Source organism: Seriola dumerili, unplaced genomic scaffold (genome assembly GCF_002260705.1).
Source record: "Seriola dumerili isolate Sdu_G_001 unplaced genomic scaffold, Sdu_1.0 BDQW01000331.1, whole genome shotgun sequence".
Taxonomy (NCBI): Eukaryota; Metazoa; Chordata; class Actinopteri; order Carangiformes; family Carangidae; genus Seriola; species Seriola dumerili.
In genome coordinates, this window is record NW_019174586.1 from 6,453,496 (window position 1) to 6,470,318 (window position 16,823).

Consider the following 16,823-nt stretch of genomic DNA (forward strand, 5'->3'; position numbering starts at 1 on the left):
TAGGATAAAGTGAAAGCTGAGGGTCAACAAGAACCCAGGCCGCTGGATCTCATGGTAGTTTATTCTGGGAAAGCGCTTCATGTAGTTTATGTAGTTTTGTACTTGCAGTTAATGTAGGAACAAAGCTTCCTTTAAAAAGAGAAATATTTGCATTGTCCCTCTTGGTTTTTCATGAGTGGAGTTTAACTGGATATCGCTCCAGGTTCACATGGGTCCCAGTAATATCGTGAACTCTGATTTGTCCTTTGAGTTTCTGTGAAAGCCCAGAAACTGATAGTGCTCTGCTACTGCCTTTCACCTAATGCATGTTGGGATAAGCTTCTGCCCAGCTGACGTGTTTCATTACAGATGACTGACAGGCAGAGTGGGCGGGTCATTACTGATGTTGAGGGGCACCTGGATTGGCCGGTCCTTCCTGCTTTTTGGCTTCACTGATGTCAGCGTTGGCGGTTAGACCATCTCTTTGGTCCTGACTGAAATATCACGGCAGCTGTTAGATGGATTGCCATGGCATTTTAAACAGATAATTATAGTCCCCAGAGGATGAATCCTAATCAGTATGATGAAACTCTGACTTTTTCACTACTGTCACCAGCAGGCTGGCATGCAATTTTGAGTGAAATGTCTCAATAGCTGTTGTAGCAAAATCAACAGATACAGTATGTTGAGTTTACAATATCTCTCCTACAAGACCTTCTGTGTTTAAAGTGTCAGATTTGGGAACCCATCATGAGAACTAAATTTCACACAACAAACAGATGCTGCTGGTGTTGTTTCATGTTCTTAATATGGAAAGTTTAGTTGAATTTCTTTCCACTGTGGTTGTACAGTGAAACAGCAACATTACAAAAGGCCAATCAGGTCGCTCTGAGATCGTTCCCTCCCATTTGCTATGACTACATGAAGTTGAATCTTGTTATAGTAGGGTCTAAATTAACTGCTGTCCCAGCTGGTGAAATCGGAGAATGCTGATCATAATATATATGCTGCTCATGCTCAAAATCGGGCGTAAGTATTATTCCAGAAATATTTAAAATACATTGCGGTCTTTTTGCATTAATATAGAGAAGGCATATGACTGTTTCCCTGTCGTTAATCATTCCTCTGTCTTTATTTTATTTTCAGGATGCGCAGATGAACACATCTTCGAGACAAAGACTGTTAATGTTGGAGAAACTGTGACTCTGACATGTACCCGCCAGGGAACTTCGAAGTCTGCACGCTTATTTTGGATCAGGCTTGTTTCTGGAACATTTCCAGAAGGTTTAGGAGGACAAGTTACTTACTTTTCTTTTGATGAAAACAGTGTTAAGGAAACTCATCACACAGAAGCAAAACAAAAGCTTGAAAAATTGGAAAAGCATATTTCCAAAGCACAGTTCAGCGACACTGCAATCTACTACTGCCTACAAGTAGAAAAACTTGACATTACATTTCTGAAAGGAATATTTCTGAGAGTCAAAGGTAAATCCAGCAAAAACAGCAAAAGATTCCAGATGTCATAAGAATCATAGCATTATACATCGTTTATAAGAGCAGTTTTACTCACTTTCTTACTTGTATATATTTAGTTAATGCATTGTATGTTTACATAATTCATATAAAAGTGACCAGACTTTGTCTTTTGTTTATGAATAAACAATTGTAATATATATGCCCCTCCTTCAATGTATCCTCAATGAACTGAATAAAACACGTTTATTTTTTGTTTTTTTAATTTCATAGAGCCAGAACCTGAGATCATTGCCATCACAGAAGACTTTGTATCTGATCCAGTCCGTCCAGAAGACTCAGCGACTCTCCGGTGTTCAGTCCTCTTCGACCTTAAGAGGAAAACGTGTCCAGTAGATCACAGAGTGTACTGGTTCAGAGCCGGAGCAGATGAATCTCATCCCAGTTTAATTTATGCTCATGAAAACACTGTGAATCAGTGTGAAAAGAATCCTGAAGCTCAGTCGACACAGAAATGTGTCTACAACTTCTCAAAGATCGTCAGCTCCTCTGATGCTGGGACTCATTACTGCGCTGTGGCCACGTGTGGAGAGATATTATTTGGAAATGGAACAAAAGTGGACATTGAAGGTAACAGCACCATATTTCTATATAATGAGAAAATTATCATCATTTTATTAACATACTATCAAATATCGTCAATTTTTTTTTGCTATTTCTTAACTTTAATATTTTCTTTATTTAATGTTTCAGTTGTCGACACGTGTGATTCACAAAAGGACAATACAATTGTCCTTCTGTTGTTTGCTGCTTTGGCTGTAAGTCTGATTGTTACAGCCTTCCTTGTTTGTGCCATCACAATGAAATCTTGTGGTTGTTGCAACGGTAAGAAAAGTTGCTCATATATCAATCTATTGAACTGTTATAAACTGTCATCATTTGATTCACATTTGACCTGTGTGTAAGCAAACTTCATTCATCTTTAAAAAAAAAAAAAGTCAGATCCAGTGAATCATTTTTTACTGTGACTTATTCTTTATTAAAATAGCTGCCGTCAGTCTGCAAACAAATGCTGCAGCAGCCAGTGGTAATCATCAAAGTCAGCAGGTAAAGAATATAAAGATGTAGCTATAAAATAATTATCAGATATTTTTATATGTACATGTATTGAAATCAATCCTCTCATTTTCAATTGGTGCATTTTTTTTCCTCAGAGAAATGAGGACTCTCTGGTTTATTCTACACCAAACAAGACCATGAGAAAAGCTGGGCAAGCAGGGAGAAGGAAAGCAACAGCAAAGGAAGAGACGATCTATACTGATGTCAGGACTTTTGTGATAGAATAACAGTTCAAACACTGGCTTTCATAATTGATGGTACTAAAAAGAAATTTATGATGCACAATATGCCAGAAAAATACCAGGGAAGCAGCACTGGTGCTTGCATTTTACCTCTGAACTTGTTAACATAATATTATACTTTGGATAAATTTTATGTTTATGCATCATTTTTATATATTTTGGACAAATTGTTTGCAGACATTGAATAATATTTTTGAGTTCAGTTAGTTCAGAAAAAGAAATAAACAATTATGATGCAAAAATAACATTTAATACTTCAGCATCTCAACCTTATAATTTTTTGTCCTTTATTGTGTGTATTTTATTGGGTTTTCAAAGATTTTCAAGATCTTGCAGCGTTACCTTTCTTGTTATACAGTTTTATTATAGTTTCATTTCCTGCCGAGCCCTTCAGCTCCGTATCAGCGCAATACAAAAACTTGTACTAAAGGGAATTTGTCATGTATGAACATGTGTTGTTTCATTTATTAATAAACAAACTTCCACATCTAAAATATAGCCTTATTTATTTAAAGTGAAGTATAAAGTATGTGATTATTTTGAAAAGACTTTTAGTTGCAGTCACTTCAGGAAGCAACTGGTGTACAAGTATCGATTGAATATCTTGTTTAATGTATGCAACACAGAACTATAACATTTTAAAAGCAATAACTCAGGAGGTTCAAAGGCCATAATGATTTTACATCTACTTTCTTTTTCTTTTTGTATTTTAGAAAACAGGCTGATCTGTTAACACAAAAATCCCAATAACCTTTCATTACTGAGAACCTGTTCTTCATTTTGCATATGCCCCATGCAAACTATTTGTTCATGCACATTTTCTCTAAAACTGGCGTTAGTCTTGTTCCTTTTTCTTTTTCATACAGATGTAAAGCGATGATAGCCACCATGACGACTGTTATTAGTGCTGAAAAACAGGTTTCATGAAAAAGAAAATGTTCCAAAAGCAAACATCACACAAAAAAGGCATGTGTGATGAAAAGTAAACTGACAGCTTCAGAGTCAAAAGATTAAGTGAATGTGAACTATGCCTAACAAAATACAAAGCACTTCAAGACCAGTGTGACAGGAAGCACCCTTTTGAATCTATTTTGCCATAACCAATCAGATGCATTGGATGGTCTGACCTCACAATTATCTCATATCCTTCCCTCACTGAAATACAAATCTCCTAACAAGAGACATTGTCAGTGTGATGGTGTTGTGGGTCACGCTGCTTGTTCTTCATCATGGATGTTAGTGTGTTTTTATTCTGTTTTCTCTACCAGTTTGTTGTGCCAGCTGCATCATAACTTTTAGACATTGTACAATAATCTTTATTGAATGTATTGTATGATTTCTTTCGATTCAGATTCACTGGTTCCAGTGATCACATTTCAGCTCGGTGAACCCGTGACCTTAACATGGGCTCTGCCTAATATTGAGATTGGCAGCAGATGATTCCGCTGGTACAAGCAAAGTGCCGGAGATACTCTGAAATTAATTGTGTCAGTGTTGACATCTATAAAATCTCAGTATGCACCAGAGTTTTCTGAATCCACATTGGAGGTAAATATTGACAAGAAATTTATCATCCTGATAGGCTGTGAGGATGACTCAAGAAGATGAGGGAATGTATCACTGTACAATCACAGAGTGGATAAAACAGAATAAAGTGGGACATATTTGTAAGTGAAAGGTAATAATGTGATCTATTTTTGCATACTTTTCCAGTGTCTCTAATCATATGTTTTAATTCTCTGAATATGTTGGGATGTCTTAAATTTTTAACTCAGATATATACCACTCAGGAAACTCTCAGAGGACATTAAACTATGCTGTTGTTCAGCGGCTGACTGTGATCCAGTCCGTCCAGGAGACTCAGTGACTCTGCAGAGTTCAGTCCTCTCTGACCCTGAGACTAAGACGTGTCCAGGAGACAGTGTGTACTGGTTCAGAGCCGGATCAGGTAAATCTCATCCAGGCATCATCTACACTGATGGAAATGAATGTGAGAAAAGATCTGATTCTCTGAAAACCTGCGTTTATCACTTCCCTAAAAACATCAGCTCCTCTGACTCTGGGACATATTACTGTGCTGTAGCCACATGTGGAGAGATATTATTTGGAGATGGAACAAAACTGGATCAAGATATTATTATTTTTCTTATTATCTGTATTATTGTTGTGTTAATTTGGAAATGTGCACATTCTAATTTCAGATTATACATTAGAATCCATAAGAACCACTAGGATGTAAAATCATCTTATCGGTAGCTGACACTAAACATCATTTACTTTTACGAATTGTTTCTCTCTTTTCATGATGTTTCAGGAACCTGCATGTGGTCACAGACGGCCAGTGCAGTTATATTTCTGCTGTGTGCTATCTTGGTTTTAAGTCTGATTGTTATAGCCTCCCTCATTTGTGTCATCAAGACAAACAAGTGCAACTGCTTCAACGGTAGTAGAAGTTAGTCATGGTTCTCTATCCAAAAGTATTACATTCAAACCACTGCATCCTGATTGACTGGTACCGGTGTGAATCTTGTTTAGACACAGAGACCACAGATCTGTTGTAAGTAAATTTCTATAGAGTTTATGCTATTTGCTTTTTTTTTCTTTTTGGTTTATTGTTTTTGTTATTGTTTTGACCATTAAAACTATTTGTGAACGTGATTTCGAGCTGCTGTGGACATGTCATTGTGTTGGTTTCCTTGAGATTTACAAATGCCAGAATAACTGAAATCCATCCGTCGCTTACATAAACAGTAGTTTATCAAGTTTTGAACTTTGACAGCCTCAGAGGGATTTAACAGGATTACTTGCCATCTATAGTTTTCTAGAAGCATGTTGCATATGTTCCATGTGAACATTTTTTAAAAGCAAAATTCAGTAACCTTCAGTGTGGATCTTTTCAATAAAAACTACTGTTGACAGGTGAACCCCCACCCTAAGGTGACCTAAGGTGATAACCTCTATAGGGAGTTGTTCTGCCTATAGAGAGGGGTTTTGCTGCTTGTGGTAATATGCAACAGAGTATGCACACTCTTGTGGTGACCCTCTCTTCTTCCTTCCTCTTTTCACTCTTCTTGCAGAGAAATCCAGTGCTGCATAGTTCACTGCCTCTTCTTCACCATCCTGCAAAAAATATAATATATATTATAAATATATAATGTTTGTGTTTATTCAGGGATAAGGGCTGTAACATCAAGACCAGTTAGGGATCAGGTCTAAAGTATAAACTTAGAACATAAGGGGCAGGATTGCTTTACAATGAAATTACATCATCAGTATTATTACATTTGTACCTTTTATCTCTATGCCCATTAAACTTTATCATATAGTAAAAGACATTATGTTGTAGCTGCAAGGTAATATAAGACAAATAAGACAACACACCACCATATATTTACCAGATCATTTGACTGATCCACAGTTGACTCGTCATGTCCACGATGATGGGAAAAACTCATTGCTCCTGTTAAAAAAAACAAAACAAAAAAGCCTTCACATTGAGTGTAAACATGAGGACTATGGTTATTGCTGTCGTAGTGTAGCGCTGATTACTCTTGGCGTTAACTATAAACGTATTTCTTGCTGTATGAACCTACTTTCGGGATGTCAGTGGAGCAGTGACACAGGGACAGTATCATGGGTAACCAGAACCACTTTAATGTCCGGTTAAACGGTAGTACAACTGAACACCGATCACATCCGTGATACATGACCCTGCTGCCTTACATCATATCACTCCGCCAGTCTTAACCATCACTAACCATACAGGCAATGTGGAGTATGTAGTTCCCAATCTAAATCAAGGAACAGAATACAATATACAGTATATGTACTGTTTATGAGTTACAGTAATTTAAACATTATTTAAATTATTCCAATTCTCCAATAAACCTGAGAAAAAATAAGGTAATCTACAGAATAAATCTTTATGATTAAATCTCATATTAAAATAGCATTGTGTGTTACTGTCGACCTTTCATTACGATAACAGGACGAATGAACAAGGGACATATTTTCAGTTTTTGGCTTTACATTAAAGAAAAAAACCTGTAACGTGTTCAATGCAGCTTGTGACATGTAAATATGGGAAAATATAGATTTTCTATTTACATTGAAATGCTGTGCTATAGGCCTAAAATATTTATGGAAGTTACAAGCTGTTATTATTAATGTAATTTCATACGTTCGGGCTCTTAAAGCGACGCCTCGAAAGCATAACCGAAATCAAAAGTTGAGTACGGTGAACTTACCTTTACAATGTTTGCAAACTGTCCTTTGATTTATGTAGAAAATAAGGATGCCAACCACAGTCACGCAGCAGGCCAACAGCCCTCCAAGAACAAGGACAACTGGGTCCAGCTCTGATCCTGAATCTAAACATTTTCCAAAAGACATTAAGAATTGTTAAGATATCGACATTTGGGAGTAATCATTGGTTTTTTGAACGCCAAGCAATGGCATTTAGAAAACTAATGATCTTCAATATGATGTTTAATCAAAAATATTTTTATCTGAGTTCTGAGGTAAAGACCTGACATATAGTAGAGAACAGTGTTTGAGTCATTGATTAAAGGTAACTTGAAATGGAATAAGGCACATACGTTTCCAGGAGGAAAAACAACGTATCATGTAATTATTGTGACTGAATGAGTTAATTTTCAATGTTTTTGCACAACAAATGTTTTAGGTCTCAAATGTCTAGATGGAAAAGTTAGTAAATTTAGTTATCCTCCTGAAACCAACAGACTAATCATCTTGATATTCATTTACATTTACACTTAAAAAAAAAAAAAAAAGCTAAATGAAATCACACAAGACTCATTTATGATTCAAATACAATTGTAAATACGTACTTGTCTCCACTTTAGTTCCTTCACCAAACAGGATCTCTCCACATGTGACCACAGCACAGTAGTACGTCCCAGCATCAGAGGAGTTCTGTATAGTTTTGGACAAACTGTAGACACAGCTCCTTTCCTCTTGTTCATCACTCCTGTTGCTGTGAGTGTAAATGATGCCTGGATGAAATCCTCCTGATCCAGCTCTGAACCAGTGCACACTGTGTTCACCTGGACACTGGGCTCTGCTCTCTTTGTTCGTGTAGAGAAGTGAACACTGGAGAGTCATTGAGGCTCCCAGCTGGACTGATGCTGTCTCCGGACTTTGATGCACGTAGACATGTTTCTGCTGTTTATGATCTGTGTGATTCAGTAAAAAGGAGTTAAAAGTATTTCACACTCTAAACTGTTTCATTCACATCAGCACAAACACCAAAAGTATAGGATATTTTACCAGTCACAGACAAGAATCTGCCATTGTTGAAAGTCTGTAAATACGATGTTCCACTTTGACAGAAGTACGTTGCTTCGTCCTCTTTGCTGACATTTCTGATGGTAAGAAGATACTGATCATCTCCTTTTGTTGCTGTGAAACGTGTGTCTTTAAATTTTTCACTAACTGTTATTTTGCCCAAGACTGCATCAGCAACATTTTGGGCCATATGTCCAAGAGGCTGCTTATACCAGGAGAATTTTTCTTTCATGTCAGAGACTTGACATTCAAAAGTAACACTCTCACCAAGTTTAACAACAGTCAAAGAGATCAGGTGAGAAACCTCTGCAGTTTGAGTCCGAGCTGAAGAAAAGAAGCAAACAAAAACAAATTACAACATGAGAAGAGAAAATAAATAAAAAATGAAAAAATATGTACCTGAAAGTTATTATTACAGGGCCTCGCCTAAAATATATGACTATGTTTAAATATAATCAAACAACAGTTTGACTATATTTAAACATAGGTATTTTTGTCACACTAGGTAAGTCGTGTACTTACACACTGTGCTAAGAAGAATCAAAGCAGCCAGTTGTCCAATCATTGTGGTACAGCACCTTTCTCTTGTGCTACTGATGTCTTCCTACCTGAATGGAAGATTTGGTCACAAGATCATACAGAGAAGAAATCAGTGATTGGCTGAAATGAAGAAAAATAACCTCCCCCCCTACATTTACCAAACCTATGATCCATTTTCATTTAATAAGAGATATACATGTAGCTACTTATTTTTTTTTTGTATTATCTTCAAAAGGTGTCATTCTGACCACTTAATCATTCTTGTTTCCTGATAACTGTCTTTTAGATGGAGCAATATTGGTATTGTTCAGTGCAGCCCAGATGGACCCACACACTTTTTTTACTAGACCCTAATCATTTTCGGATGTGGTGGTGGCTAGTTTGCCAACTAATGAGATGCAGCATGTAAAATGTGACACTATTGGAGTTGCTGAAAGCTGTATTTTCCTCTGTCTGTGTAAGCTGGCTGTTTTTCTTCCACTCTTTGTACTTATCTAGGTCAAACTTATCCTGGGCTTTAGGTCAAGTGGGATAAATACTTTTCTTAAAAACGGTTGATATTTGAACCTCCACATAAGGATTTTTTCAAATCATGTTAGCTGCAGTGTGGGTGGTGGGTCTGTGCGTTTCAGGGAAGGTTGCAGGGCAAAGGTGAGAGGAAATGTGACCAAAAGCACACAGAAAATCAAGTGATGTGGAGGATTCAAAGGTAAATTTGAGAGAGGCAGAGAGACGGAGCTCTTAAGAAAGTGCAATTTGTCATTAAGACAAGGTAATTCAATTTCATCAACCTTAACATTACTGAGGACCCTTATAATGAGCTGCACCAATGATGATTCTATTAGAATAGCATTGAGAAAATGAACAGCATGTTTATTTTCTCATGTTTCTGAGTAGTTTCTTCTGTGCAAATGGAAAAATTAATGTTAAACTGAAGGAGTTTTTCCACATAAGAGACTCAAATGTCTCCTGATCTACTGGCAGTGAAGTCAAGAGCATGTTTACTTGATTGACAATGGCAGTTTTTTTTGACAAAAGTCTGTCCATATTGTATTTTATGAGTCACTCTGCTTTGTAAACCAGTCTTTCTAACCCAGATCTGGTTTCTTGATTGCTCCCAGATGACTCAGGTTCATAGACCTCACATTAACCATGGGCCTCAACCAGGACAATGTTTTCACCTGTATGAAACTGGTCGTTTCAGCTTTGGTTCCCATTTATGCCATGTGCACATAGACACAAAGTGAGAGACAGAGAGAGAGAGAGAGAGAGAGACTAGTAGATATACAGTAGGTGGTTTGACATTGAACTGCTGTGTATTTGTTCACCACAACGACCCGCAACTATAGACAGAAGCATAGCAAGCTACATGGGGCGTGTTTTATCTTTTTAGATACAATTACTGTTTCGTTGTTAAAAAAATGTACCGTGTTAAAAAATGCCAGGGGACAGCTACTAACATTAATAAACTCCTCCGTCTCTCTGCATGACTGCCTTGAGAACAACAAGCGAAACCACAAGCAGCAGCTACTCTCTCACAGATGCAGGTTGTGGTGGGCCATTTCTCCACCCTCTGACCAGCCACTGAAGCTGTTTACTCAGAACAGACCTGACTATGAGCTTCAACAGGATATGAAGCGAGGGAAGAGCTACATAAGCTTCAGCAGGCTAATTCTAGTTGAACAGTTGTTTTAGTTTTGTTAATGTGCTCATTCAAAGTACAAATGAGGTGTGTGTCCATCCCTCCTGTACCTTTTAACTACATACTGTGGTTGTATTCAATTGGCCTTTTTAAAAACTTGAAAACAGCGGTACAAACCCAGCTTCATTGGGCTAAAATAGAGAATGAGAGAGGAAGAAAAGCCTCTTTGTATTCACACCTTAGTTTGAAACCACAGCCACAACAATGCTTAAGTTTCCATGCATCATTTGTTTGTCATTGGTGACTGTGAATGTGTTTATTTGTGTCTATTTGTGTGTCAGATGCAGCAGCAGTGTGGACACAAAGAAAAAGTAGAAAGTTCAAGACAGGAATCAAGAGTTTATGAAAGTATTTACTGCAAGGCTTTTGTTTTGAATTAGTTTTCTTGTGTCAATCCTCCTGTATATGTAACAGTATATATGTAGTATGTGTACAGGGGCTGGACACACCATTGTTTCAGGGGATCATTTATTTAACTGTCTGGTAATTTTCTATGTGTCAAAACTGCAGCTACACATGTAATATTAACAACAACCAACATTTTTAGTCTTGTGGTCAACAGCATGTTGACCTTGATGACGGCCACAAACCAAGTGAAGATCTGACAGATATTGCTGTATTTTTAACCCTGTAGGTTGTCTTACTGTTTAACTGTTTTCTGTCTCCATACACTTTGCAAGTAGGTTGGGTTGTACCGGATACCTCCACTCTACGTCAGTCATTGTTTGATGCCAGAGTCTGTGGCGTTGTACTGGACTGTGTCTGTCACTGTTACTGAGAGTCTTTTCACCACTGAACATGGCATCGGCCAGGATTTCTTTCTGTTGACCACCTCGGTATTTTTGTTACATTACTGCAAGGGAAAAACCTCAGACACTTTTTACACCTCCAGGTGAGCGTGTGTCTGTAAAACTGTGAGCGTGTTGCTCTGCTACTGCCTTTCAGCAGCACCCTGAAAAGAAGTGAAGTGAGTTTAGAGGATGGATGGTGTGACCACAACCACCTCCCTGGCTCTGTGTGCTGTGCTCTTCCTGCGTAAGTGACTGACATTAAGAGTGGGAGGGTCATCACTGATGATGTGGCGCTTCTGAATTGGTTGGCTTGCAGAATGTTTAAGATGGCTCCTCTGTCTTTGTGTGTGGCAGAGGAAAATGGCTGCTTAACCAAGTGGTAACAACGTTAGCTTTTGATTTGGGGCCACTGGCTCTTATACTGTATTTACTGACATATTACACATAAACCATTTATAATTAAAGGCTTTTTGGGTTCAGTACTTGTCCTCAAATCACACAAAAATGGTTGTATTGTAAATCATATTTTTGTCATTTGATTTTGATGGCAGTGATATAATCGGAGCATATAATAATGTTTTGATAAAACACGTGTCACACGTGTCTCCCAACAGAAATAGACTGAGAAAAAAATCTGTTGATATTCATATTCACATGATAGCAGTATCATTTCATAAAATTGACACCATCAACTATATTTCTATGAATATGACAGACATGAAAAATTATAAATATATATTTTTTTACCATTTTTAGCAGCTGTATGTGGAGACAGTGATACTTTAGTGACATTTCCAATCAAAAATAAATCAGAAATTAATTAAAAATGACGAGAAATCCAACATTCCAGTAACCTGCAAACTCTATGTAGAGAGAGAGAGCTGCATTAGCAGCAACGCAGCAGAGACGCAGCCGGTATGAAAACACATGCGTGCCTCTCCGCAGCAGGTCAGCGGCGGCAGCTGCCACGCTCAAGCAACGCATGCAGTGTTCCCAGTGTAAGAACTACTGCAGTGTGTTATTCATGTAGCATGATGAAAAGCTTCCCATTAACTGTAAAGACCCTGAACACCCATTCGAGAGTTCTCAACTACACGGGCTGAACGGACCTCTAGTGAGGTGGAGGCTGGGTGGAGCTGTAAGGGGAAAGACATGGTGTCATCAAATTCGATGCACTACTGAGAATGATAACAGTGTATGTTGTCCCACACTAAACAGACACAGAGGTCTAATTAAACAACATCAATAAAAACACCTGTAGACTTTAGGTGTGCAGAGGCTTTAATCATAGTTCATTTACCATCACAATATTTTTCTTACCTTAAAAAAAAAAAAGTGGCATTGAACTGAAATCATCATCACTGAACTTGAGGTTTTGTTTGGCAACAAGTCTCTAAGCTTCTTTTGATTTTATTGTTTTCTGTGTTTGGTCGGCTTAATGGATCAAACTTAGAGCAAACAATGACATAAGTAAATCATGTTGACATGTGACAGGAACAATACCCATGCGTCAATCATATTTTAGCATTTCTGGACACCTGGCTGCAACAATAAATATGGTAGTACAACAGTGAGGTGATACTAATACATGACCCCCACTGGTGAAAATTACACATGGATGGTGATATTTGACCATGTTAGTGAGTATATGGTGAAAAGCCCATTAATTATTGTGGAAATATAAAGGAAAATGTTGTGAAGAAGATTGTTTTGGATTACTGCAGTTCACATCAAATCATCTGCTGAGTTTTCTCCCAGTGTCAGATATAGAAACCCACCATGAAACATGAAACAAAAGCTCATTGTTGGTGTTGTTTCATGTGTTTAGGCTGGAAAGATGGTTGAAACGATTTCCGCTGTGGTGGTATACTAAACAACAACCTAACGAGAGGCCAATCAGATTGCTCTCACATTGTCCCCTCCCACTTCAAATGACTACATTAAGGCAAATCATCTTAATAAAGGGTTTAGATTAACTCCGGGTTTAAGTGGATTAACAGGAAAATGCTGATCATATTCCATCTACTGCTGTTACTCAGAGCGGGACGTAAGTATATAAAGTCAGCTTTTTTCCATATTCTGGAATATATGTTTTGAGCTTATAATCATCTTCTTGCATCAGTTTAGCACTGGGCATTAAAGGATATATATCTGTTATTAATCACTTCTCTATTTACTTGTATTTTTAGGATGCACCGATGATCTGATCTTTGAGTCAAAGACTGTTGGTGTTGGAGATGATGTGAAGTTGACGTGTACCCGCCCGACATCTGATTATGACATCAGCTTATTTTGGATCAGGCTCGTTTCTGGGAAGTTCCCTGAAATCTTGGGAGGAACATTTGCATTTGATTATGATGGTGTTAATGACATTCCTCGCATTACAGCAAAACAGGAGCCTGGAACTTTTCTTCTGCATATTAGTGAAGCAGAGCTAAGTGATACTGGAGTTTACTACTGCATGAAAGTACAACAGATTGACATGAAATTTGTAACAGGAACATATCTGAGAATTAAAGGTAAATACAGTTTGCAGAAATTTCACATTCATTAGAAAATGTAATTACCATGTTAAACAGCAGTTTAATTTTCCTAAATGTTCATACAAAGATATATATTTCTGTAATCTATGGGCAAGTCTTTAAATTAATATGTTTAAATAATTTTCTTTTAATTTTATTAAGCAAAGCATGTTTATTTTTGTGTTTGTATTTCCCAGGACCAGAACCTGATATCACTATGGTCATTCAAGTCCCTCCATCCAATCCAGTCCGTCCAGGAGACTCAGTGGCTGTCCAGTGTTCAGTCCTCTCTGACTCTGAGAAGACAACATGTCCAGGAGATCACAGTGTGTACTGGTTCAGAGCTGGAGCAGGTGAATCTCATCCCAGTTTAATTTATGCGCATGGAAACAATGATGATCAATGTGAAAAGAGTCCTGAGGCTCCGTCGACACAAAAATGTGTCTACAACTTCTCAAAGATCGTCAACTCCTCTGATGCTGGGACTCATTACTGTGCAGTGGCCACGTGTGGAGAGATATTATTTGGAAATGGAATGAAACTGGACATTGAAGGTAACTGCAGAGTATTTCAATATAATTGTGAAATTTGCATATTTCTATATTTAATTTTTGAATCTGGTGGAATCAATTAAGATCATGTATCACAAAATAGTTGCTTCTATTGAATTTTCACATCTTATCAAATCACAATTAACCGTCATTAGTTGCTCCTTATATCATTACAGAATTGTGGGATTTGCAGAAGGCCAGTACAGCTCTGTTATGTGCTACTTTGGCTATAAGTCTGATTGTTATTGCCTTCCTGATTTATATCATCAAGAAGAAAACTTGTGATTGTTACAAAGGTAATAGACATTTCTTATCAAACTGGATTTTGCAAAAGACAACTTCACTTGATTTACATTACTCCTTTGTGTAAATCTTAAATCTTAAATCTACAGCTGCAGATGCTGCAACAGGCAGTGGTTACCAGTGAAGTCAGCAGGTAAGGTCTATAAAGAAAAGCTGTAGCTGAATTTATTAGCATATTTTCTCCTTGCATGTTAATGCTATAAAATATTTCTGCCTTATAACCTTCTTAATGATATATGTTTTCAGAGAGTTGAAGACCCATTGGTTTATTCTGCTGCAACCTTCACCAGGAGGAAAGCTGGCAAAGCAGAGAGAAGGAAAGAAAAAACGGCCAAGGGAGAGACAGTCTACACTGACGTCAGGGCTTTTGTGACAGATTAACAATCCAGTCAGTTGTCTTGCTAATTAAAGGAGCTATTTGTAAGTTTTGCTATTGCTACATAGCCAGCGTTGGTATTAACAGCTGTTTACTTGCTAGTCTTCCGGAGAGCTTCAGCCATTGTTGCGCTTACAATACAAGAAGTTATAATACGTCCTCTGAGCGGTGCTACTTCTTCAGGGCAGACTGGACGCTACAGGGACTCAGTATCAGAAAGTGACGAGACGGTCTCACCGCACCATGGCTAGCTAGTTAGCATGCTAACTTCAGTAGTTTTAAGTCACATTTTTGAGATTTTTTTTACACCTTGGTTGTTTTCATCTATGTAGTTTAACCAGATAAAGGATTTTAGTCATCGGTCATCTGTTTGGCAGCTCAGATCCCAGCCCCTCCGACACGTCCTGTGTCCGCCAAGGAGCGTCGGTGAATTAGTGATTTTTAATGTGAAACTGCTTTATTCGTTGTTTCCACCAGTTTAAATTCCCTGGCCCATTTGTTATGGAGGAGGACGCCTCTGCGGATAATTCGGCTCCCAGTAAAAACCTCCTGACCAACTGACACTGAAGGAATCCTAAGTGGGAGAAGCTTACAGTAATGGTGGTGAAGACTACAACTCCCATGATCCCACGCTATTTCACATCACTGTGGCCTCTTTTGCGCCTTATTTACAAGAAACAAATTAAACAATCTTTCTAGTGCCAAACTGTTTCTGCTGGCAGCATCTGTTACTATTATAAATATATATTATTATTATATATATTTATGTTATTTATTGAAATAACAATATAAAGAAAATAAACAATGTTTCTTTTCTCATGTTTTGTAGTTACTGCTGTACGAATGAAAAATGCAAGTTTGTGTGGACACAAACACACAAAAGACACAGATCTCCCCTGCAGCTGTGAACTCAAGAGCATGATAGACTTTTACATATCGTGGGTGTGACTAACATGTTACCATTTTTTCTTTATCTTCTTTTCTATTTCCCTGACTAAAGACTGTCCATCTTGTGTTTTACAAGCCATTTTGCCTCCTAAATAAATCTTGGTGGTCTCATTCAGACTGTTACATAGTCTTGTTTGTTCATCATTCCCAGATGAATCAGGTTCATAGACCCATCATAACAGATGTTTTGTCATTGCAGGGAAAGAGAGAACTACTAACATTAACCATGGAGGTGAGAGAGAGAGAGAGAGAGAGAGAGAGAGAGAGAGAGAGAGAGAGACTAACAAAAAGCCATAGGGACCATTAATATTCTGCATGTGTGACTTGAGAACAAGTGAAACCAAATGCAGCAGCTACACGCACAGACACAGGTTGTGGTGGGCCATTTCTCCACACTCTGACCAGTTTACTCAGAACAGACCTGACTATGAGCTTCAACAGGATATGAAGTGAGGTGCTACATACTGTAAGAGCTACATAAGCTTCAGCAGGCTAATTCTAGTTGAACAAACTCTAACGGTTGTTTTAGTTTTACTTGCTTGTTAATGTGCTCATTCAAAATACAAGTGTGTCTGTCTTGTATTTGTTTAAAGATGCAACAACAGGCATCTACAATTATATACATCTCTGATCTTAAAATATTCAATCATATTATTATTTTGCGTTTTTTTTTTTAATGCAAATGTATTGATACGTTAACTGTTTATTTAAACAGGCTGCCAGTCCATCTATCACCATGTAATGCACATGGAAGTAGACTTTAACAAGGCCACCAAACCTATTTGTTGATTATGTGACAAACTAAACTTAAGATCACAGTACAAACTGCTACTCTTGCCAAAAGAGACAGGGACAAGTGAATGATCAGCACCTCCCCCCTCTCACAGGAGCTACCAGAGAAAAGCATCAAACCGCAGAAAAGTGCGATTAAAAATTATCATGACATAGCATGACTGAGCAGGTCATGCTA

At 37.7% G+C, this 16,823-nt stretch overlaps 3 protein-coding genes and 1 pseudogene across 3 annotated transcripts; 3 read left to right on the plus strand and 1 right to left on the minus strand.

Moving 5' to 3' along the window:
* The first annotated feature begins 1,296 nt into the window (after positions 1–1,296).
* Positions 1,297–2,864, plus strand: LOC111232576. The gene is made up of 6 exons (XM_022760161.1): positions 1,297–1,305; positions 1,380–1,464; positions 1,726–2,082; positions 2,206–2,337; positions 2,501–2,559; positions 2,667–2,864. The coding sequence occupies exons 1-6, from the start codon at positions 1,297–1,299 to the stop codon at positions 2,796–2,798; spliced, it is 774 nt and encodes a 257-aa protein (XP_022615882.1). The 3' UTR covers positions 2,799–2,864.
* Positions 2,865–4,008: 1,144 nt separating this feature from the next.
* On the plus strand, positions 4,009–5,270 carry LOC111232577 (annotated as a pseudogene).
* A 360-nt stretch (positions 5,271–5,630) lies between these two features.
* Positions 5,631–8,685, minus strand: LOC111232578. The gene is made up of 6 exons (XM_022760162.1): positions 8,643–8,685; positions 8,103–8,444; positions 7,664–8,008; positions 7,061–7,183; positions 6,209–6,273; positions 5,631–5,933 (listed from the first exon to the last, which is right to left on the minus strand). Exons 1-6 carry the CDS (start codon positions 8,683–8,685, stop codon positions 5,790–5,792), a joined length of 1,062 nt encoding a protein of 353 aa, XP_022615883.1. The 3' UTR covers positions 5,631–5,789.
* A 4,472-nt stretch (positions 8,686–13,157) lies between these two features.
* Positions 13,158–14,653, plus strand: LOC111232579. The gene is made up of 5 exons (XM_022760163.1): positions 13,158–13,200; positions 13,343–13,672; positions 13,873–14,229; positions 14,403–14,522; positions 14,619–14,653. The coding sequence occupies exons 1-5, from the start codon at positions 13,158–13,160 to the stop codon at positions 14,651–14,653; spliced, it is 885 nt and encodes a 294-aa protein (XP_022615884.1).
* Positions 14,654–16,823: the final 2,170 nt, after the last annotated feature.

Coding starts and splice junctions, on each gene's coding strand:
- LOC111232578 (XM_022760162.1), bottom strand. CDS start 8,685: ATGATTGGACAACTGGCTGCTTTGATTCTTCTTAGCACAGTGT. Junction 8,009..8,102: donor CAGATTCTTGTCTGTGACTG/GTAAAATATCCT, acceptor TGAATCACACAG/ATCATAAACAGCAGAAACAT. Junction 6,274..7,060: donor AGTTTGCAAACATTGTAAAG/GTAAGTTCACCG, acceptor TTTTTTTAACAG/GAGCAATGAGTTTTTCCCAT.
- LOC111232576 (XM_022760161.1), top strand. Junction 1,465..1,725: donor AATATTTCTGAGAGTCAAAG/GTAAATCCAGCA, acceptor TTAATTTCATAG/AGCCAGAACCTGAGATCATT. Junction 2,338..2,500: donor ATCTTGTGGTTGTTGCAACG/GTAAGAAAAGTT, acceptor TTATTAAAATAG/CTGCCGTCAGTCTGCAAACA.
- LOC111232579 (XM_022760163.1), top strand. CDS start 13,158: ATGCTGATCATATTCCATCTACTGCTGTTACTCAGAGCGGGAC. Junction 13,673..13,872: donor AACATATCTGAGAATTAAAG/GTAAATACAGTT, acceptor TGTATTTCCCAG/GACCAGAACCTGATATCACT. Junction 14,523..14,618: donor AACTTGTGATTGTTACAAAG/GTAATAGACATT, acceptor TTAAATCTACAG/CTGCAGATGCTGCAACAGGC.